The 24,545-nt window shown below is 42.6% G+C and overlaps 1 protein-coding gene across 1 annotated transcript in view; it reads left to right on the forward strand.

The window, feature by feature from the left end:
- GNA14 (guanine nucleotide binding protein (G protein), alpha 14) overlaps window positions 1-24,545 on the forward strand; it is a 243,904-nt gene that overhangs the window by 117,272 nt on the left and 102,087 nt on the right. The window contains exon 2 of the mRNA XM_011984080.1: window positions 1,996-2,180. Coding sequence (XP_011839470.1) covers window positions 1,996-2,180 — 185 coding nt within the window. The remainder of the gene's footprint in view (window positions 1-1,995; window positions 2,181-24,545) is intronic.

Raw genomic sequence — 24,545 nt, forward strand, 5'->3', positions numbered from 1 at the left:
CTACGGAGGAACCTGCTGACTTCTCATGTTTGTTCCATTCAGTCCTTCATTGACCATTTCTTTGAGTGCTCTCTATAAAGCAGGCACATTGTTCATAGTACCCAAACGTGTGAATTCCGGGCCCTGCCTTTACGGGATGAAAGGTGTGGTGAGAGATGTATCTGCAAGCAAGCATTTAGGCTATGTGCTGCTTCTGGGTATCCAAGGCACTTTGAGGGCTTTAAGCAGGTAGGGCTAACTATTGGTGGCACACAGGAGAAGGAAATCCTTTTTAAGGTATGTGATGTCTGTGGTGAATGTTGAAGGCCAAGGCGTTGACACCTGACTTCCACCCCGGCAAGTCTGCATCTGCACCCAACCTTGGCTCATCCCCTAATTGCCAGTTTTCTGGTGTCTGAAATGGGAGGACAGTGTCTACCTATCCTGTCTCTGGAGGCTGAAGCAAGGCCAGTGAGACTGTGTGGACACTTCCCCGTCTGGGGGTTCTCCCATGTGCCCCAGCAACCTGAGCCTGCAAGACAGTGGGTTGGCTGAGGTTTGAAGTTCAGTGTGTGACTGTGAACTTCGGGTTTGTCCCCTTTAGATCAGACCAAGACATTCTTCTCTAATTGAGTTTGTCATTGTAGTTCAATTCTGAGTAAATCCCAGTTCTTTCTCTTGCCGACTGTGAGCTTGCAGAGATTATTTAACCAATTAGAATCTTAGGTTTCTTATCTGCAAAATGAAGATGATAATTGTATTCGCCTGTTTTCACATTGCTATGAAGAAATCCCTGAGACTGGGTAATTTATAAAGAAAAGAGTTTGAATTGGCTCACGGTTCCACAAGCTGTACAGGAAGCATGATGCTGGCATCTGCTCGGCTTCTGGGGAGGCCTCAGGAAACTTACAATCATGGTGGAAGGTAAAGGGGGAGCAGGCACTTCATGTGGCCAGAGAAGGAGCAAGAGTGAGGGGGAGGGGTGCCATACACTTTTAAACAACCAGATCTTCCTAGAACTCTCACGAGAACAGCACCAAGGTGAGGGTGCTAAACCATTCATGAGAAATCACCCCCATGATCCAATCACCTCCCACCAGGCCCCACCTCCAACACTGGGGATTACAATTCAACATGAGATTTGGGTAGGGACACAGATCTGAACTGTATCAGCAATAGCAAATTCTTCATCAAGTGGTTGTGAGGAGCCATGAGTAGGACCCATCATGTTCCAAACATGGTAAAGGGGTGTCATATGATAAATTATCAAAGAAAATATTAGCAAATATTTTAATTCTATTGTCTAAATTTCTGTCACTTATACTGCAACTTTTATTACCTTTTCAAGCAAACTCTCAATCTAATATGAATATAGAGTTTTGATGTCATATTTCACATATGTTCTATCTGGACCTGTAATGCACATTTAAGAACAACAGGGATGACTTCATACTCTAACGTGTTCCCTGGCTGCTATGTGCAAGTGTTGTGAGTTTTGAGGACATCCTGAACTGCATGTTGAGACATGAAAAGAAGCAAGCACATAGACACTTGGCACCACTGGGAAACGGTGCTTTCTTGTGCAGGGATGAAGCATGTTTGTTTATCTGAAAGGAAGGAGTTGACTGATTCATGAACCATTTTCTCTCCTCCAAATGTTCTATGGCTCAAATCCTCCCTGCACTCTGAAGCAGCCCTATCATGGCCGCTGCCATCTTCTCAGTGACAAAGCCCTCAAATGCTCAGGTCTTTCAGACATGGTTGCCTGTTCTTTCAAGGACTTAGGGCAAGGATGTGGGGAAGCATTTCCCTGGACTGAGGGTGGCACTTGCCCGAGGCTTAGGCTGGCACTGCTCTGTAGCCTAAAACTGCATAACCATTTGGCAGTGCCTTCCAAATCCAACCCATCAACCTATTAATTGGGATGGGGATTAATACTGCCAGGAGGTCCTCTGTTTCTCCGTGTGTTCCTTTGGAAGTCTGATGACAGCGTTTTCCACTTGTTTTGTCTCATAGGAACTGGTGAAAGTGGGAAAAGCACCTTTATCAAGCAGATGAGAATTATCCATGGGTCTGGTTACAGTGATGAAGACAGAAAGGGGTACACGAAGCTGGTTTACCAAAACATATTCACCGCCATGCAAGCCATGATCAGAGCGATGGACACGCTAAGGATACAATATGTGTGTGAGCAGAATAAGGTAACGTGCTTAGGGGGTACTTGCCCTATTTGTGAATGTGTGCCTGCCCACTCTGGTTAGCACAAAGATTCCCTGAGTGCTTTGGTCAGATGCCGGAAGAAGCTCTTGATCCCTGGGGTGGGGTCATCGAGAGGAGTTTGAGGACTTTAGTTAGCCGCCTGGTCTTCTTTCTGCAGGGTTTCTCTCATGGTGCTAGCGTGAGGCTACCCAGCATGCAGGGATTGCAAAGTTTGGGCTGTTATTTAGGTGGCTTATTTCCAGCGCTGAGAAAAGGAAGTCATACGTTTTCTCTTTCTGCTAAGAGACCCAGTTAATTTCTTCACTGGAGCCATGGGGACATTGGGTTTACAGTGGCCAGCGTTTCAAGAATTCCCAGTCTCAGGAAATGTTTTCACTAATTGGTGCAGACTACTGAGAAATCAGTGGGTTTTGTTTGTTTGTGTTGGGAGTTCACCCATCTTGGGAACTAAGCGAAGGCTCATGAGAACAATGCTAATGGCCCAGCCAGCAATGTGCTTCCGTAAAGTGCTGGTGTCAAGCTGCCATTTGCTTTCCCCTCACCACCAGTTATTTAAAATACAAATCTGCTGAAAACCGGAGGAAAATAATGAGGCAGGAGTGAGAGAGAAGGAAAATAAAATTTTATATGGTACATTGGAATGCAAATCCAAAGGAGAATAATACTGTGTCTGAGTTCATTAAGCAACTATATTAGAAATCAGAGTTTATTTAAAATAATTGATACCAAATTACAACATGACATGATGATAAAGAGAAAAATTCTGTGTCAGATGGGTCTCTTGTGGGTCTGTGAAAAAGGAATTTAGCTAGTAAAATGCCAGAATTGCATTGGCTTTAATATGGACCCCTAAGGACAACTTTATTATGAACTTGTGGCACCTACACTCATATATATATGATTAAAAAGACTGGGCGTGGTGGCTCACACCTGTAATCCCAGCACTTTGGGAGGCCAAGGCGGGCCGATCACGAGATCAGGAGATCGAGACCATCCTGGCTAACACAGTGAAACCTCATCTCTACTAAAAAATACAAAAAATTAGTTGGGTGTGGTGGCAGGTGCCTGTAGTCCCAGCTGCTCGGGAGGCTGAGGCAGGAAAATGGTGTGAACCCAGGAGGCGGAGCTTGCAGTGAGCCAATATCACACCATCGCACTCCAGCCTGGGCCACAGAGCAAGACTCCGTCTCAAAGAAAAAAAAAAAACGTTTTAAAGCAATCAATTTAAATTTTTATGGGATTACATAGTAAAACACAGTAGGCACCAAATTTTAGACTTACCTTTACCTCATCTCTACAATCTATGTCTTTACCATCATGTCCTTGCAGCCCTAAAGAAATGAAGGAACACATCTTGCCTACAATTTCACCCTGCAACAGAGTTATGCTAAAAATTGTGTGGCGTGGACCGGGCACGGTGACTCACGCCTGTAATCCCAGAACTTTGGGAGACCGAGGCAGGTGGATCATCTGAGGTCAGGAGTTCGAGCCCAGCCTGGCCAACATAGTGAAACCTCATCTCTACTAAAATTACGAAACATTAGCTGGGCATGGTAGCGGGCGCCTGTAATCCCAGCTACTAGGGAGGCTGAGGCAGGAGAATCACTTGAACCCAGGAGGTGGAGGTTGCAGTGAACCGAGATTGTGCCATCGCACTCCAGCCTGGGCAACAAGAGTGAAACTCCATCTCAAAAAAACAAAACAAAACAAAACAAAAAAATTGTGTGGGGTGAATTAGCCTACAGCAAGGGTATCCAATCTTCTGGCTTCCCTGGGCCACACTGGAAGAATTGTTTTGAGCCACACATAAAATACACTAACGCTCACAATAGCTGATGAGCTTAAAAAAAAATTGCAAAAAATCTCATTCTGTTTTAAGAAATCTCATTCTGTTTTATGAATTTGTGTTGTGCTGCATTTAAAACTGTCCTGGGCTGCATGTGGCCCGGGGGCCATGGGTTGGACAAGCTTGGCCTACCGTATATCTGGTGTGAAGTAAGGTGAGAGGCACACACTGAGCCACTAGGAGATTCTAGAAGTGACTGAGATGATTCCTTTATACATTGCTGTATCTTTTTGAAAAGGTACAGTTCTTTTTTTACTTACCCTTTCTAATGTACTCTCAAAATTAGGCTTTCTGTGGAGATTTAAGATTACTTCAGAGAAGTGGCATGGCAGGAATGTTCTTGGGGGTGATTTCAGTTCATCTGTTTTCCCCTGTTGTAAAATGTGTTTTGTTTACCAGGCGTGGTGAGGTGACTGGGCGAAGCTTGGAATTCAAGGATGGGTTTGTAAACAGACCCACTGGGGAGAAAAGGCTCATGTGTAAGCCACTTCTGCTTACGTTGGCAGCAGCGTTTGTAAAACCTAATCAGCTTAGTTATCAAGGTTCTAGGTTTTTGCTTTTGTTTTGTTTTTCCTCTTGATCTTCTAGACGTACTTAGTTTATATTTTAAACAAAATGGTTTTATGTGGTTTGACATCTACCACTGTCTCCTTTTCTCTTGACCTTAATTATTTTGTCTAGGCCATCTCCGTTTGCCCGCTAATCTGTATTAGTTTCCTAGGGCTGTTATAACAAAGTACTTAAGATTGGATGGCTTAAGACAGAAATTTATTGTTTTTACAGTTCTGCAAGCTAAAGGGCCAAAACCAAGGTTGATTGGTTCTGACTGGAGGCTCTAAGAGAATCTGTTGCCGGCTTTTTCCCTGGCTTCTGGTGGTGGCTGGAAATCCTTGCTGTCCGTTAGCTTGTAGACGCTTGCCTCCAACCTCTGCCTTCGTCTGGCATTCTCCCCCGTGTCTGTGTGTCCACGGCACTGTCCTCTCTGGGTCTGTGTCCAAATTTCCCTTATAAGGACACCAGTCGCTGGATTGCGGTCCACCCTAATCCAGTATGACCTTATCTAATCTTGCTTGCATCTACAGAGACCCTCTTTCCAAATAAAGTTACACACTCTGAAGTTTTGGGTCAGCATGAGCTTCGGGGGAACACAATTCAACTCCTCTGGCTCCTCAAGATTCATGTCCATCCCATGTGCAACATACATCCACTCCATCCCAACATCCTTAAAAGTCAACCCATTCCAGCATCAACTCTAAGACCCTAATTCTAATCCAAATATCAACTCAAAAAGTCCCAAATCAGGCTGGGCACAGTGGGTTTTGCCTGTAATCCCAGCACTTTGGGAGGCAGAGGTGAGTGGCCATCTCTTGAGCCCAGGGTTTTGAGACCAGCCTGGGCAACATGGCGAAACCCCATCTCTAAAAAAAAAAAATACAAAAATTAGCCGGGTGTGATAGTGCATGCTTGTAATCCCAGCTACTCAGGAGGCTGAGGTGGGAGGATCCACTGAGCCTGCGAAGCTGAGGTTGCAGTAAGCTGAGAATGGTGCCTCTGCACTCCAGCCTGGGGACAGAGTGAAACTCTATTTAAAAACAAACAAACAAACAAAAAATCCCAAATCTCATTGTCTAAATTAGATATGGGTGAGATTCTGGGTACAAACCATCCCGGGCAGGATTCCTCTCCATCCATGACTGTGAAACTAGGATACAAATCCATTGTACCTCCTGTCTCCTCCTTACTTGCCATGTCTGGCTCAAGTATCTCAATTCCTGTTGTATAAACCTTCTCAGACACCTGAGATGAACTGAATGCTAAAATGGCTTAAGGAGAGGCAGAACGTGGAATGGAAAGAACACTGGATTGGCTCTAAAAAATCTGGGCTTTGCTCATGGTTCCACTGTGGGTCTGGGGCTGGAGTCTGCAAACTTTTCTGTAAAGGGCCAGGGAGTCAATATTTGTGGGCTATATGATCTCTGTTGGAACTACCTGGTTCTGCTGTTGTAGTGCAGAAAGCAGATATAGGCAATATCTAATAAGTAAACAAATAAGTGTGGCTCAGTTATAAACTCTACTTACAGAATTTATAGTAAGAATAGTAAGTTAAGAATACAGTTGAGAATAGTAAGAACTATTTTTGACTCATGGGCCATGCAAAAAATCCACAGTCCATGAATGGATTTAATCAATGGGCTGTACTTTGCTGACCCTGGTCCTGGGGAAGCTGTACTGTTTCTGTTTTTCTATTTTCTTATCTGTTGAATGAGACATGCTCTGTCTACTTTATAAGCCAATATGAGCAAAAGGAAGTGATTTACAAATTAAATGACCCTCGAGAAACACAAGGTTATTATTGGGGCAGGTTCAAAAATCAGAAATAGGCTCATTTTCTTTTTATTACTTGTTTAGGTCATTTTCATCAATTTATTCTCTATCATTTTCCTGTGGCTATTATTTCTAATCATTTTTTCTCAGGGCTAGTCTTGATTCCAAACATGAAACTGTAACAAAGTACCATGCTTAGGTCATAAAATGATAAAATGATTAGTGGTTCAGTCGTATTCAGTGATAGTTTAGGAGGCATGCTATATGTTATCTTCTTTACAAAGTATTGTATAACTTGAAACAATTGATTAGTTATGGCAGGGATGAACAAAACTTTAGCTTTTATTTTCACAGTGGTGCAGTCTTCTCCTCATTTCTTATTGCTGAGTATTTCTGTATTATCTGCTGTTTTTTTCCGTTTGTTTCTGTTTCTGTTTCAGAGCTACATTTTCTTATGTATGTAGAAGAGAATTAAAAGTGGTTTTAGAGGGTTTTATTTTAATTGTTAGTGAGATTATTGCTCAGCTAGGCTGTTGAAAGTCTTTGCCTATTACTTGACAGGCCACTTATTAAAGGAAATTTATCAGAAATTTAGTTCCGCATTTGTTTTTTTTAACTAACATGTTTTTTCAATTAAGACATAGCCTTGAAGATTTTTTCTTATACCTTGCCTGCTTATTTTATTAAGAAAGAAATGATTCATATGTATTTGCTCACTCTGTTGATAAACCTTAATTTTTATGAATGTTTCTCAAGAGTGTTTTATGGGTGCAATTCAAATTTATGACTTCTTGAATAAATATTACAAAGGCATTTGCTCAGTGGCAGGGTTCCTAAGTCTTGTTAGTTTATAATTCATGTTTACTTGTGATGATTTCACAGAAGCCTGAAAAGCATCATAATTTTTGCTGTTTGCAGTCTCTTGAACTTGGGAAATTCTCATTCTAGTCCTGTCCTACAGTGAAGGAAAAAAATATGAACCCCTTAAAGGTTCCGTAGAATCTGTTCACATGATGTAGATACAGAATTTCCCAAGGGCAAAGGTCAAACATTAGTTCCATGTTTAGTAATCACAGGAAAAAAGAAGGCCTATGGGCTCTTCACAGCTGACCCTAGCTCCTTCACTGCCCTTCTGCTCTGTTTATAGGAGCGCTAAACTACACTGGGGTCATGTCATATTTGCACGGGACTTTAATTGTAAGGGCAATCATGACAAGAACCAAAACAAATTTTTAAAAGAAGAGTTAATAGTTGATATGGTTAGGATCTGTGTCTCTGCCCAAATCTCGTGTTGAATTGTAATCCCCACTGTTGGAGGTGGGGCCTGTTGGGAGGTGATTGGAGCATGAGGGTGGTTTCTCATGAATGGTTTAGCACCATCCCCTTGGTGCTGTCCTCATGGCAGTGAGTGAGTTCTCACGAAATCTGGTTGTTTGAAAGTGTGTGGCACCCCCTCCCTCCCCTGCCTTGTTCCTGCTCCGGTCATGTGATGTGCCTGCTCTGGTCATGTGATGTGCCTGCTCCGGTCATGTGATGTGCTTGCTCCCCCTTCACCTTCCACCATGATTGTAAGTTTCCTGAGGCCTCCCCAGAAGTCGAGCAGATGCCAGCACCCTGCTTCCTGTACAGCTTCCAGAACCATGAGCCAATTAAACCTATTTTCTTTATAAATTGCCCAGTGTCGGGTATTTCTGTTTAGCAATGCAAGAATGGACAAATAAAATAATTAAACAGTAAGGGGATTATTTTGCCTGCCATTCCACTCTAAGTATCTAATTTAGAAGGGAATGTTTCTAGAAGTGTGAGGACTGGATTTGTCTTCAGAAAGCATTTTGCTCTTCCATTAGAAGCTTTTGCTGCATTCAAAATCCAGTTGAGACTATGGACTTGAGCCGTCTGGTCAACCACCACTCTTAAAAGGTTGAATGTTTTTATTTGAATTGACTCACAAGGTCTCTGCTAATTTTGTTTTAAGTTTTTGCAGGTCCCACATTTGGGTAAGGGGATGCCTTTATCACTCAGTCCCTTGGAGTTCCTCTTCTTCCTACTGCTGGGTTTATCAGGCACTAGAACATCCCAAACAATGATTCTCAGTCTTGGCTGCACATTGGAATCACCTGTGGGGCTGTTAGGCCAAGGCCAAGAGTATCATCCCCACAGACTCAAGAGTTCATGCTCTGGAAGGCAGCCTGAGCATGTGGATTGAGTTGTAGGTCCCTCCCAGGTGATTCTGATTGAGCAGCCAGGGTCGAGAACCACTGATAAATATGTGTCTTGACATAATTTGAAGGGGTTCAATTTGGATTCTGCTTTCCTGTCAACCTTTCCACAGCAGGGAGGGAGATTTCTGGCAATCTTTTCCATGGAATGACCTAATTAATCTCCACCCAAAAGCAAATGCTGTTTGTTTCCTTTGAGTCTTTCAGGGACAGAGCACAGCCTCATGCCCAGAGCTCCAGCTCTGAGATGCGGATGGGGGCAGAGGAAGAAGCTGCACCTCATTCTCTCAAGATCACATCAGTGGCGCCTTCTCGCCTTCCTTCTCCTACTGTTGCTACATAGAAAGCGTAATTTCCTTTTGATGGATAAGACAATCAGAGATGCAGATTGTGTTAATAACAGGTTGAAGGTGTAGGTTTTGTTTATAATAAAAATACCGTATGGGCCATGCCTGTAATCCCAGCACTTTGGGGGCCGAGGCAGGCAGATTGCCTGAGGTCAGGAGTTCAAGACCAGCCTGGCCAACATGGTGAAACCCTGTCTCTACTAAAACACATATAAAAATTAGCCAGGCACGGTGGCACATGCCTGTAGTCCCAGCTAGTCTGCAGGCTGAGGCAGGAGGATCGCTTGAACCCTGGAGACAGTGGTTGCAGTGAGCCGAGATCGCGCCATTGCACCCCAGCCTGGGTGACAGAGCGAGACTCCATCTCAAAAATGTATATATACCATATGATTTTGCTTGTGAGTAAATAAAGACATTATATTAGGAAATTAAATAGTTTGTATTTTTACTAATCATTAATACATATTTTGATTTACTGAGATAATTCATCAAGTAAAAAACATAAGCATCAAATATCTAACTTCACATTTAAGCAATCAAGTGTGGTATTTTGGGGGTGGGATCATGGGAGAGTATATTTCTAACACCAGAAAGCCCTTCGATAAAATCTCACATGTATGCATAAATAACTCCTCCACATTTACTTTCCATTCTCAGAAAGTGGAAGGCTGAATTTCCAGGAGAATTTCAGGAGAATTTCTTAAAGACGCATGTGAGGAAATCAGGCAAAGTTCAGTGAAAATGGTCAATTTCTGTCACTTTTTTATTGGAGAGTTTCTCGGGGCTGGGAGTATTTTAAGAGGCTTTTATGTTCTACTTTTTAAAACATCTGTTTAAATATATTTTTCCATCCCACTTCCTCATCCAATTTGAAAAATTCAGATTCTGCCTGAACCTTTGGGAACACAGAGGCCGATGTTCCAACTTTGGCCATAGCCCAGGGTTTGCTGGTTCTCTGGCGAATGTTAAACTCAGGCCATGCTTCCCACGTCCTGGTGGGTATTAAAAATCACATGGTCCATTTTTCTTCTTACCATGTACTCCGTTGAGCTCTACCTGTTGTCACACCACCACCAACAAACAACAAATTCTCCACCAAAACTCTAGGCAGGAGCTTCTCCATTTATCCCAATAGTTTTCTGATTAATCAATGCTTGCTTTAGTGTGAAAACTGCTGTAATCAGAGCTTGAAATATAAGAGTGTGGAAAATGGGAAAGAATAAGATGGAAAGAAGCTGAACTTTCTTCTTGATTGCCATCACAGTTAAACCACCCACTCCCCTTTAAGCCTGAACTGGGATAGGAGGAATTTTGGGAGCCAGTGATGAGTAATAACATTGATTTGACCATTGAAATGTTAATAAATTCTTCCCCTACCTCAAAACTGAGTATGAACCTACCACATCCAAAGAAATGCTTTTAAAACCTAATGAAAAAGGGAGATCCTGCAAAGTTACAAACAATCCGGAAACTAGTGAGGCCATCATTCTATTTGAACACTTATGCATCCATCCAACACATGTGAAATATTTTTCTGAGTCTTTTAAATTGCAAGCACAGGAGGCTGAGGCAGGAGAATCGCTTGAACCCAGGAGGTGGAGGTTGCAGTAAGCCAAGATGGCACCGTTGCACTCCAGTCTAGGCAACAGAGCAAGACTCCATCTCGAATGAATGAATGAATGAATAAAAATAGCATTCCACTTTATATTGCTCTCCTAAAATATAAAGGGGAACATGTGAAACACTCTCATAATTCACACCTTTTGTGAATGTTAGAATCATTATCAGTGATGCTAGGAACATGCTCATAGATCCAAAATTCTTCAGAATGTGCTTTCCCACAGCAGAGCTGTGCCCCAGTTCTTTGGCGGTAAAAAGGCGACAGAGGTGTGTCTGTGCTGTTCTCCTTTCAGAAGTGCCTTTTCTGAACATCCAGTTACTTCACTGATCAATGAATGCCTCAAACATGTACCAAGAGGTAAATTCCCCTCCTGGGGTTGTTTCGGAGTCCTGCCAAGGGATTCGGGTGTTTATCTGGTATTGGTGAATTTAGGGGCAGATTTGCTTATTAACTGGTTAATAAGCTCTGCAACAGTATCCTAAGCAAAATATTCTAGAAAGCATCCCCTCTGTATTAAAAGTTTAAAAAAAATTAAATTTGAGGGGTAAAAATGCAGTTTTATTGCATGGCTATGTCGCATAGTGGTGAAGTCTGGGCTTTCATTTTTTTATTTTTATTTTTTTGAGATGGAATCTCACTCTGTTGCCCAGGCTGACGCATAGTGGCACCATGTCAGCTCACTAGAACCTCCATCTCCAGGTTCAAGTGATTCTCCTGCCTCAGTCTCCCAAGTAGCTGGGATTACAGGCACCCACCACCACACCCGGCTAATTTTTGTATTTTTAGTAGAGATGGGGTTTCGCCATGTTGGCCAGGCTGATCTGGAACTCTTGATCTCAGGTGATTCACCCGCCTTGGCCTCCCAAAGTGCTGGGATTACAGGCGTGAGTTACCACGCCTGGTCTGGGCTTTTAGTGTGACCATCACCAAGTAGTGTACATTGTACCCATTAAGTAATTTCTCCTCCCTCACCACCTCCCACCCTTCCTAGTCTCCAGTGTCTATTCTTTCATACTCTGTGTCCATGTATACACATTATTTAGCTCCCACTTATAAGTGAGAACACGAATTATTTAACTTTGTTTAAAAGCTTTTTTTAAAAAAAGTTGGTGGTAGGGAAGGGGACATGTGTTTCAAACAAAATACATGAACTAATCTGATAGAAACAAATTGTTAAAAGGTTTTTGGCTTTGGTTTTGTTTTAATTTTTTTTTTTCTTTTTTTGAGACAGAGTCGTGCTGTGTCACCCAGGCTGGAGTGCAGTGGCGCAATCTCAGCTCACTGCAACCTCCGCCTCCCAGGTTCAAGTGATTCTACTGCCTCAGCCTCCCGAATAGCTGAGAATACAGGTGCCCGCCACCACACCCAGCTAATTTTTGTATTTTTAGTAGAGATAAGGTTTCACCATGTTGGCCAGGCTGCTTTCGAACTTCTAACCTCAGGTGATCCACCCCCTCGGCCTCCCAAAGTTTTGAGATTACAGATGTGAGCCACCTTGCCTGGCCTCTGTTTTTGTTTTATCAGTAAACCTGCCTTTAGAGTAAAAAGCATTCATTAGAAGCTAAGACAGTCTGCTTTTTTAACTGGTGCTTCTTTTTAGCAGCTACAGAGTTTTCAGGGAGCTTTGTGACATTGTATCTTGTGTGCTTAACCTTGATTTCTAACACCAAAACACTGTCGGGTTTAATTTAAGATGAGCTAAAACTGATGTAAAATACCTTTCACATTTAACTTTGTATTTTCCCTAAATCAAATTTTAAAATAATGGCACTTTTTTTTTTTTTAAATGATACTTTCTATCTATCTGTAATTAGAAGTAAAGATATGGGCTGGTTTATGTAACTTGGCCATTTATATGACCTGGTTAGGAAGTTATTTGCCTCTGTGTGTGGGTATACAATTCATTAAGGATAAGAAAATGACTGACGTTTCTAAATTTTCTTTTAAGAAAACACCACTAGTGTTCTAGTCATTTGCATAGTTAAGTTGTGGTTAATTGTAAAAAGGTTGAAGACGACAGGAATAACTCTACGTGTATTTTGAGTGCCTCTAAGTTACCTGCCTTCCTTTTATCCTGAAGGCAGTAGAAGTGGTTGAAAGATGGCATGTGGGAGACCATTATGGTTGAGTAGTGGTGGCCCCCAGTTCTCCCCAAGGCTCTGAACTGGTAGTAGGGAAAATGACATGAGTTTCAAACAGAATGCATGCACTAATCCGATAGAAACAGATTGTTAAAAGGTTTTTGGCTTTGGTTTTGTTTTATTTATATATTTTTTTTTTGAGACAGTCTTGTTGTGTCACCCAGGCTGGAGTGCAGTGGCACAATCTCAGCTCACTGCAACCTCCGCCTCCCAGGTTCAAGTGATTCTACTACCTCAGCCTCCTGAATGCTGGGAATACAGGCGCCCGCCACCACGCCCAGCTAATTTTTGTATTTTTAGTAGAGATAGGGTTTCACCATGTTGGCCAGGCTGCTCAAACTTCTGACCTCAGGTGATCCACCCGCCTTGGCGTCCCCAAGTTTTGAGATTACAGGTGTGAGCCACCTCGCCGTATCCCAGTGGGTGTGATCCCGCCCACTGTATCTCTGCTTTGTGTTGATCTAGAATGTCTTCCCAGGTAGGTTATGTAGAGATTTGCCTTTGCTTTTGGGTTTTATCACCATGATGGTCATTATTTGGAGTCCCTGATGACTGGAGCCCTCCACAATGTTAGTAATTACTCCAAACGAGGAAGTCTTCCTTCTGAAGGCCAGGTTAGCTCTTGGTGTGCTAGAAGGGGACAACAGCCAGCCTGAAGTGAAATTCCTGCCCTGTCATTTTTATCCTCAACAGTTTTGGGCAGCTCCCCAAAAGTCTCCGTGTTTTTATTCCCTTCCTCCATGGAAGGCTATGTTGGCTCCTGGTGACATTACAAAATTTAAATGTGTGAGTAACCTACCTTTAGAAGCAAAAAATCACATTCTGCTGTGTCCTGAACAGGCTACCTTTTCCACCAAAGCTTCTTTGATTGGGCTTCCTAGTTAATAAGACACGGCATTAAGTACAATGTTACGTATAATATGTCAATACAAGCTGTTTTACTTCATATAATACAAGAGTTCTTTTCAGACATATTTAAAAAGTACGAGGATATGGCCAGGCATGGTGGCTCACACTTGTAATCCTAATGCTTTGGGAGGCTGAGGCAGGTGGATTGCTTGAGCCCAAGAGTTCAAGACCAGCCTGGGCAACATGGCAATACCCTGTTTCTACAAAAAATACAAAAATTATCCGAGTGTGATATGCATCTGTAGTCCCAGCTACTCAAGAGGCTGAGGTGGGAGAATCACCTGAGCCTGGGGAGGTCGCGGCTGCAGTGAACCGTGATTACACCACTGCACTCTGGCCTGGGTGACAGAGTGATACCCTGTCTCAAAAAAAAAAAGTACCAGGATAAGCACTAGAAGTACACATACACAGACTTGCAGTGAAGAACCTGTGTTGTCCAATGTGTGTGGCTTACAGGTGCATCCTCACTCTCTTCCTGTTGATGATACCTCTTTTTCGGCTCTTTATACCTATTTTTGAAACAATGAATTAATGGGTGGCCCCTCACTTCCTATTTTTGAATGAATGAATGAATGAGTGGCCCCTGCCTGTGGACATGGGCATCCACATCTGCACTCCTACCCCGCTCCACACCACAAGAACAAGCACCTATGGATAGGAAAGTCCTCACAGAGAGCTCAGGTCAGAAGGGCAGGAAGATGAAGAATTCCCATGATATTTTTCAGGTTGCTTGATTTCTGCTAAATTTGGCGATGAGAGAGTTAAAGGATTGGGGGGAAATTTTCCCTAACCAACGTGCCATTTCTGTGATTCCTCTACTCTCTCACTAGCAGAGAAAGGTCCAAACTGCACCAGGCACTTGGCTGTCTCTGGCTGTTCACACGTCTGAGTCCACCCAACCGTGGGCTCTGTGTTAAGGGAAATCAAGAGCCTGTTCTTTTCAACCATGATTCTCACTTTGCCATCTTTAAGAGACAGGTTGTCATTAATGTCGTGAGAATGGTTTGTTTTTATTTTCTATATTTGGGCAGAGATTACTCTTGTCACTGTCCACAAAAGTGTAACTTGATGTCCTTCCTAACCCCCATGCCAGGTCAAGACCTGTGTTACTTCCCCCTGCCCCCCTACCATTCCCCACCCCCAATGGGGTCTCACTTTGTCACCCAGGCTGGAGTGCAGTGGTGCCATCTCAGCTAACTGCGACCTCCGCCTCCTAGATTCAAGTGATTCTGTCACCTCAGCTTCCGGAGTAGCCAGGACTACAGGCGCACACCACCACACCCGGCTAATTTTTGTATTTTTAGTAGAGACGGGTTTCACCATGTTGGCCAGGCTGGTCTCGAACTCCTGGCCTCAAGTGATCGGCTGCCTTGGCCTCCCAAAGTGCTGGGATTACAGGTGTGATTCACCGTACCCGGCTGACCTGTGTTACTTGGATTATGAACGCCCATCTATGACAGTTTTGCTTCCCTGCCTCCTAGTGGGTGGTATCTCTGCCACTAAAGGTTGATGTGAATGGTGAATGGCTGATAATGCTAAATAATAATTTTCACCTAGGAAACTTAGACAAGGAGACCTAACCCATAGCAATAGCAGACGTTTGACAAATATATGTTATACGAATGTAATGAATAGCGCAAGCTAAGAGTGCTTTCTAAAGATTGGGCCCAAGATGAGATAAAATGGGCAACTAGTCTGGTATTACAGAGCTTCAAGGATTTAATGGTCCATTGCCTTGAAGAGGAGATCCTTGAGTAAAGGTTTCCTGGAGACCTCTAAGTCTTCAGTGACTCTCTCTGCTTGCAGGTCATGTACCACCTGCCCCTGTCAGTGCCCATCGTGTGAAACTCTGTTACATGTCTGTGTCTTCTAGCTTTTTTTTTTTTTTTTTTTTTGGTACAAGGTCTTGCTGTATTGCCCAGGTTGAGTGCCGTGGCATGATCATGGCTCACTGCAGCCTCGACCTCCCAGTCTTAAGCCATCCTCCCACTTCAGCCTCCTAACTGGGACTGCAGGTGCAAACAACCATGCCTGGCTAATTTTTTATTTTTTTTGCAAAGATGGGGTCTCACTATGTTTCCCAGGCTGGTCTTGAACTCCTAGACACAAGTGATCCTCCTACCTTGGCCTTTCAAAGTGTTGGGATTACTGACGTGAACCACAGAAACTGGCACCAGCTCACTCTTGAATTCCTCAAGAGCAATGCTTTATTCATGTCCATTTCCTCCAGCTCTCAGACAAAGGCAATGTATAAACAAACAAACAAATACCTTTTGAATTCCAGATGAACACCATTAGAAATCTCAAGTTATTACATCATAGTTTTGGCATTTTAAGGGCGAGGAACCCAATAGCAGATCAACAGGCTCTCTGTTATTATTTTTGCAAGCATTGTGGTTTTGGGCAGCAGCATCTGCCTGGCTCTGCCATATGCTCATTCAGCTTCAACCACAGTGACCTCCTTTCTTTTGGTCCCTGTATTCACAATGCTCCTTCAAGCCCAGGACTTTTCCACATGCTCCTCTCTCTACTTCGTTTTTCTCTTTGCCTGCCCAAGTCCTTCTTGTCCTCCACTAGAATGGAAAATGCATGAAGGCCAAGGTCTATGCCTACATTTCCCCACCTTTGTAGCACAGTGCCTAACATGGGTGCAGGCCAGTTTGCCAAAAGCCTACCTACTGAAGAACCCATTCCTGGGGCAAAGGAATATGATTTTTTTATGAGCCCATGCCGGTGACCTTAAGGCCACATTCTGGCTTTTCTTGAACCTTTCGCAGTGTCTAGCCTCATTTCCTCTCCCTATTGGATTGTGGTTTCCTGCTTCTCCCAGGCCTTACTGTCATCTCACGTTCTCCATCTCCCGGAACGACCTGAAACTGATTTCCTTTGCACTCATAAATAGCTAACTTCATGTATTGGTCTTAAATAAGATATCTGATAATCACAGAAGACTTTCTTTGACACCTTCTTTTTCCGCCCACCCTCCCTTGGGTTAGATACTCTTTCTAGTGTACCTGTAATGCCCAGCATCCTTCGTATTACATTATAATTCTTAATTTGTGCATCTCTTCCACTTCAGACCAAGTGGAATCATGTCGGGTTCACCTCTGCATCCCTTCGGGCTAAATAAACGTGAAGTCAATGACATTAAAACCCTGTGTGAAGACAATATTATCAACTCAAATGTATCCATAGTATCCGCAACCTCAGAGGACATGCTCAGCTGTTCTCCCATGGGATAGATTTTTGCCTCCTTGACTTTGGGTCTGTGGTATTGGGCAAAAAGCAACAGGGGTCCACATGGCCATATTTGTCTTTTTCCAAAGAAATATTTGGCCATTAGAAATACTGCTTCTGAGTTGCAAGATAACCAAAAAGCCTTGCATGGGGCCCTAAATCTAGTTTGGGAAGCTTGGGATTGGCCATGCTTAGCCCTTGGGATGTGTTTGTCGAGCTGCAAATGTACCCTTCCAGGGAAAGTTAAGTTTGACGATGACTTCTCAAGCAGAGTCACCAGACAGCTGTTTTAGAATCCCTGAGAGCCAAAAAAAAAAAAAAAAAAAAAAAAACCCACAGCTCTGAAGGGAACAATGGTTTGCTTATGAACTAGGAGAGATATTCAATAGATAATACCCTTTTCATCAACCAAGTTTTAAAGAAATTGAGGATAAGACCAAAAAGCAAAGCATAAGGTGACCAAAATGTATTGTGGTTAATGCTAAAGTATAGAGAGCATGGCTCATAACTGGATTGAGGACTTTCCAGTCCTGAACCCAGAATGTGGTAGACTTAGCTATAAGGTCGCCATGTGTTCGGGAAGACTCAGGCCTCACCCAGCAGGGCAGTCCTCTAATGACATGGAAGAGTGGTATGAAAGAGAGGAAGGGGCAGAGGCCGGGACTGTCATGCAATTGCTGTGCCTCCTCACGGAATTATTGAGTGTGTCCGCTGTGTCGTAGACCCATCACAGTTGTCTCTTCCAGTACTTCGTGAGCTCCCTAAGGGCAGGGACTGTGTATACTCCTGGGCACTAAAATGAGTGTGAATCCATGCCAGGCACTCTATGCCAGTCTTTATTGGAAATATATCATTTTATCTTTAATGTAGGTACTATTACTTGCCCTGACTTTAGAGATACAGGCACTAAGGTTTGTGGAGGTAAATAACTTTCCCAAGATCATGCAAGTAGCACATGTCAGAGTGGGAAACTGAGCCCAGGAGGCCTGATGTCCCAGGCAGAGCTACTAACTATTATTCTGTATGTCTCTTGATGGGTGATTCAAGGCCTTGTAGAGCATTAGGGTATCATTTAATGATCCGATTATGAAAGTACTAAATGAGGAGATTGGGGGATTCTCTGTCTTGAATGCTCTACTCCTGGCCTTTCATAAATTCCTTTCTCCCTGGCTAGGATCTAGCTGGCCTACACAACTGTCAGTATAATCTCTATCAATATTTACACAAGGGGTCATGCCATCAAAGAAACCAGAGATATATCAGGATTGGTGCTTCCACTGGATGAAGTTTGAGGATTGAAGAACCTTCTGTTGACTGGATTTGAAATAGTTGCATAGAAAATATTTTTTTATTTTCCTTGAAGAGAAGTAAACAAGCCAGAGATTATTTCAAATTTATTTTGCTAATTGAAACAATCAAAGCATGACAGTGACCTTCAAACCAGTGCCAGTAAAAATCAAATAAAACCTGGATAGTATATTCTGAGAGTGGTCTAAATGGGATGCCTTTTAGCAGGGGTTTGTTCAAATGCTTAAATTTTTAAAAACAATGAGGTAAAACTATGTTTATTGATATAAAAAGATTATCAATATATAACAGGCATGAGAGAAGTGAGGTATAGAAAGAAGTTTGTGTGTTTATGAATATCCCTTTGTGTGTATGAGATACCTTTGATAAAGAATACATAAATAGTTACAGATATGTTACTTTTTCAAGAAATAAGAAACTGTAAAAATGATTACGTTTGAATGGAGTGGGAAAAGATAATTTCCCTGTTAATTTTTCTGTTATATTCAATTTACTTTTTAAAATGTGGATAGAGATTATCTCTACAGAATAAGATTATCTCTGCAGAGATAAGTCATCTTAGTTTTCTTCTTTTTACTTCTCTTTATTAAAAAATAAACATTAAAAAACCCAAATGCTACATTTTAATTAAAAATAAATATTAGCAGTTTAAAATTAACATATGAGTAGTAACTCTGAGAAGAGTGACTAAAACTCCTCTAATCCCTTTAACACTGACTTCAAATTCACATGAAGTTATCCTGGCGCTGTGGAGCGTGTAATTTATGTTATTACAGATTTTTGTTTAAAAAATGCTGTTTGTGTTCTGGAAATATTTTTGTGTACATGCCTGTGTTTCTGGGTCTGGATTTGTGTGGTTGGAAAGAAACACTGGACAAAGTGAGGGGGACAGTGGGGTCCGAGCAGACAGTGGGGGCTCTGTCACCTTGAGCCATTTCCTTCTTGGAGAGAGACCTTGAGGGAGGCTCCACGGTAGGGCCAGGAGGCAGCCAATATGGAGCCCACGGCAGCACAGGCATGAGGTTATTCATTCATCAAACAGTTGTCGAGGGTCTACCTTGTGCCTTTGGGGAGTATCTGTAACATTCTATGCCAAATTAGAGGCCTTCTGGTTGACCAGACCCTTAAAACACAAGTTCCAAGTTCGTTTTGATTGCTTCTCCAGGGCTCCATGTGAATTGCATCAGTCACATCAGCAGCTCACTGAGGCCGCAGGAATAGGCTGTTTTGTTGACAGAGACAGACATGGAGATGGGGATAGACGTGGAGGAGGAGGGAGCAGGGCCAGAAGACAGGCCTCTGATGAGTGAGGACTGTGAGGGCGTGTGGTCTGTGCCCACTTGGGATTCTGCCTGGATTATGTTACAGATTTCAACTCTTTTCACCTGCAAGCTGTTCAGACTCCCAGATTTGCTCATGAGTTTGGTTTCATTCAGATGGGAGAAACACAAGAGGAAGAAGGGGGATGCGTACATTGTCTCTCCCATCTCTGCAGGACACACACGTGTGTTACGCTTCCCATTCTCCAACTCAGTGAGGAATAGGCCTCATCCCCAGAGCCTTGAAATTGCAGGAAGCTGAAGAATGGGGCCCATAGGGAGCAGAGCTGTCCTGTTTTCTGTGCAGCTTTAAGAACCCTTTGACGGACACTCTTGGAGTCTAACAGCAAGGTCTGTCCCAGGGAGCAAAGTGGGAATTGAAATTGTACCTTTGTGGCTAATTAGCTGTGTGACCCAGAGGAACTTGACCAGGTGATCTTTAGTTTCTGAACTAGAGGGGGGATGGAGGAGCTGTCTCAGAATTGGAGAATAATAAAATGAGGATATTCTGGGATTTCATATGATGGTCACTTTGGGAAGGTTCTCTTAACCTCTACTCCCCTCTGTATTTAAAAAAATAACTTTTTTTTTTTTTTGCAATGAGAAAATGCATGGTGTCCTATAATCCAGGAGCTTGAAATCCAACTCTAACTGGGCAACTCTAATATGGAGAGAAACTGGCGCCTCCCTCACTTAGCTAGTTCTGAGAGCATCTCTCCTCCCCCACCAAGGGCTGGGCTGCTTCATCACTTATCAAATCATCTTAGACTCATAAATGTCTCCAGGCAATCGGCCTCCTCCCTCCTCTCCCCTTTCTCTGCATGGAAACTTTCCAGCCTAACTCCCTACACATCTGCTCTGGGAGCTGCCTCCTAATTATATCCTAGGGGCCTGATATAAAAAGGGCCAAAGGGAGCATTCCATCACTTCTCCCAGGGACATGTTGGGTCAGGGGTGGAGGCTTGCTCCTTGGTGAGACAGCCAGAGGCCATTGACTGGGAACCAAACCTAACAGCCGCAGAACCCATCTGAGGGCAACGTGCTTTGGCAGGAAGGATTACGGGGTATTCCCATGATGTTCAGACTCATCTAACTCATCTGTTTAACGCTTCTTCCGTAATATTGAAATAGAGTCCTCATTGCAACTCATCTCTACTAGAAAAATACAAAAATTAGCCGGGCATGGTGGTGGGTGCCTATAATCCCAGCTACTCGGGTCGCTAAGGTGGGAGAATCGCTTGAACCCAGGAGGCGGAGGTTGCAGTGAGCCAAGATTGCACCACTGCACTGCAGCCTGGGTGACACAGTAAGACTGTCTCAAAAATAATAAAGTGTGCAATGTCCATGTACTGGAACATTATTCGAAAATAAAAGATGCTGACACAAGCTAGAACATGCATGAACCTTGAAAACCTATGTTAAATGAAAGAAGCTAGTCACATAAGACCAGATATTGTATAGTGCTATTGATCTGAAATTTCCAGAATAGGCAAATCAATATAGACAAAAAGAAGATTGGTGAGTGTCTAGAGCTGGGGGAGTTGGAAGGAAATGAGGGTTGACTGCTAGTGGATATACGGTTTCTTCTGAGGATGATTGAAAACGCTCTAAAAATTATTTTGGGGGTTGCACAGCCCTGTGAATATACTAAAAATCATTGAATTGTACACTTTAAATTGTACATATGGAAAGTGAATTCTATCACAAGAAAACTGTTATTAAAAAACAAAGACTACTATGTGGTGATGTGTCCTTCCCACCAGACACTTTAAGAGGCACTTTTTGCCAGTTTGTCCCACTGTTGCTGATGCTAAGTTTTGGTCACTTGGATAACGTGGTTTCCACCAGATCTTGCCATTGCATTACATTGGTGATTAAGAGTCCTGGGATAGGTGGAGGAAAGTAAACCAAAGTAATTGTGGTTTTTGTCATTACTTTGTCACCAACCTGTACAAGAATCTTTGTCTTATGATTAATAAGTAATATGAAGGGTGACATTCACCACTCTGTGTACATCCCGTTCTCCACCCATTAGCATCCACTGGTAATCCCTGCCAGTAAGATCTATTAAATAAATGGGTACAATATAATAGTTTTTAAAATGATCAGATTTTTAGCACTTATCTAGTAATTTTCTGGAGAGAACGTGTTCCTTCTCCCTCTTTTTAAAAAACTCACTGGGTCTCAAAAAATTAAACATAGAATTACCACTTCTGGGTGTAAACCCAAAATAATTTGGAAGCAGGGTCTCAAAGAGCTTTTTGCATACCCATGTTCATAGCAGCATTATTCACAATAGCCAAGTGGTGTAAACAACCCACATGTCTGTCCGTGGATGAATGGGTAAACAAAATGTGGTATGTACTTGCAATGGAATATGATTTGGCCTCAAAAAGAAATGAAATTCTGACACATGCCACAGCACGAGTGAACCTTGAAAATATGCTCAGTGATGTAAGCCAGACAGAAAAAGACAAATATTATATGATTTCCCTTACATGAGGTACCTAGAGTAGTTAAGTTCATAGAGACAGAAAGTAGAATTGTGGTTGCCAGGGGCTGAGCGTGAGGAGGGGCCAATAGGGAGTTCTTGCCAAATGAGTACAGAGTTTCAGTTTGCAATGATGAAAAAGTTCTGGAGAGGGATGGTGTTAAGCTTTATGTTAGGTATATTTTACCACAAAAATACCCTCACTAGGTTCTCAATTCTTCCTTTTCATTTTAATATGTTACCAGAAATTATACTCCTTGATGCTAGAAATTGGCCAATAGGAGCCCCTTAAAGCTACGTCTGTAGCTCTCCTTATCCTCCCAGTATATTCTTGTTTTCTGGTGCAAGATGTTTAAGGTCGACTTTTATTTCCCCTGACCCAGTCTTGAACACAGCCATTTCTCCAAGGAGGCCTGGTTCCTTCTCCAGGGGAACTGTAGTCAGAAACAAGATCCCGTTGCTTGGGGAGCTCATTGCCACGTATTTGGTGGTTATATGCGTCTCACCCTTTCAGTGAACAGAGCTAGGGAAACATAAACATACACTCACACACACATATACACACGTGCTGCGGTAGTGACTAGCCCCGGTTGTTCAGAAATAAGATTTCCAGCAAGACATGTACACAAACATGCATGCATACAAATGCATGCAGACATTTTCATCAGTCATCTCCAGTTTTAATCCAACACCACCTTTCTCCACCCCACCTCATCACAGTTTGTATTTCTCTCTCTCCTTCCATCGTGACAGCTCTGGTTCTCAAGCATCTCAACATATTTGCTCATTTGTTCTATCCTTCACTAAATAACTCATGTGATGTATCACACCAATGCCACAAATCATTTTTTAAAATGAAAGGAACAAAATTTACATCTTCTGATGCTTAGTAGGTCTAAATGCATTTTCTAGATGTATTTTCTTTCTTAGTGGGTAGAAAGGGTGGGATTAAAGCAATAGTAGAAGTAGTGACTACAGTAGAGAATTAAAACAAGAAATACAAAGGGGAGGATAGAGAATGAGAGAGAGCAGGGAAGCAGGCAGAATAGTAGAGAGTTTCTTCAACATTGAAAACTTTCACATGACTAAACCCATTAATAAGAGTGAGCTGAGGCCGGCGTGGTGGCTCACGCCTGTCATCCCAGCACTTTGGGAGGCCGAGGCGGGTGGATCACCTGAGGTCAGGAGTTTGAGACCAGCCTGACCAATATGATAACATTTTCTCTACTGAAAACATAAAAATTTAGCTGGGCGAGATGGTGGGCGTGGTGGTGAGCGCCTGTAATCCCAGCTACTCCGGAGGCTGAGGCAAGAGAATCGCTTAGGAGGTGGAGACTGCGGTGAGCCAAGATTGCACCACTGCCCTCCACTGGACTCTTTCACTTGGGTAACAGAGCAAGACTACGTCTCGAAAAAAAGAGTGAGCTGAACAAGAGGTAGAAATGAGGAAAAGAGGAGCCACTAAAAACAAACATCTGTTTTTCCGATTATTGGAGTAATGCTTTGTGTGTTTACTTGAGAAATAGCACACGAGGTTAGACTCAGTGAAAATAGAGGGAAAGACAGCTTTTTTTTTTTTTTTTAAATGAATTCCAATAAGATTTGTGCGCTCGGGGGGATTCAGTTGCTGTTCTTGGCTTTGACGGTGACATTTTCTGAGCCATGGCATTGGATCCAGCATCCATGATCTACATGTTTGTTCTTAAAAATGAGGACTGATTGATTGATTGATTTTTAAAAGGATTTCCTGCCTTTGGAAGGGAACCAACTATCTTTCAAGTTGGGGAAATAACTTCGTTTTGAGACCTGACCTCTTCCTCACCCCAATGAGCCATTTGAACTTTTATGTAGGAATTGGGTAAGCATATTGAAGCAAGAGATTCTTTCTCTTCATTACTTAACTCCCAAACTAGCTGAGTTTTTTCCTGCTCTGAAATGTTCTGACTTCTAGGAGAGATGGTGAGATGGAGGCAAAGGGATGTTGAAATGAGTATCCTAAAACCTAGGCTGTAGTTGTGGCCTGAAGACTTACTAGCTGTGTGACTATAGGTATCTTGTGGATCTGAACTTACTTTCAACTGGGAAATGTGGATAAAATCTGCTATGTTCTTTTTCCATTTAGAATTTTTATTCTATACACTTCCAAATAAGATTTCTAGTGACTTATAAGAAACAAGATATCTCAAACCACTCTGATAATGTGAGGATAAATGATTGAGAGTCCTGGGATAGGTGGAGGAAAGTAATGGTACCAGAAACCCAAATGAAAAGTGGTTGCTGCAAATGAACACTCATTTGTTTTCTAACTCTTTGCTGTCCAGTATGGTAGTGACTAGCCCCATATGGCTGTTCAGTCTTTGAAATGTGGATGGTTTGAATGAAGATGTCCTGTGAGTATGAAATATACACTGGATTTCAAAGACTTAGTATAAATAACATAAAATATCTCATGAATAATTTTTTTTTTTTTTCAAGACTGAATCTCGCTCTGTTGCCAGGGTGGAGTGTAGTGGCGTGATCTCGGCTCACTGCAACCTCCGCCTCCCGGGTTCAAGCGATTCTCCTGTTTCAGCCTCCCAAGTA

This window comes from Mandrillus leucophaeus, unplaced genomic scaffold (assembly GCF_000951045.1).
Source record: "Mandrillus leucophaeus isolate KB7577 unplaced genomic scaffold, Mleu.le_1.0 Scaffold260, whole genome shotgun sequence".
Taxonomy (NCBI): domain Eukaryota; kingdom Metazoa; phylum Chordata; class Mammalia; order Primates; family Cercopithecidae; genus Mandrillus; species Mandrillus leucophaeus.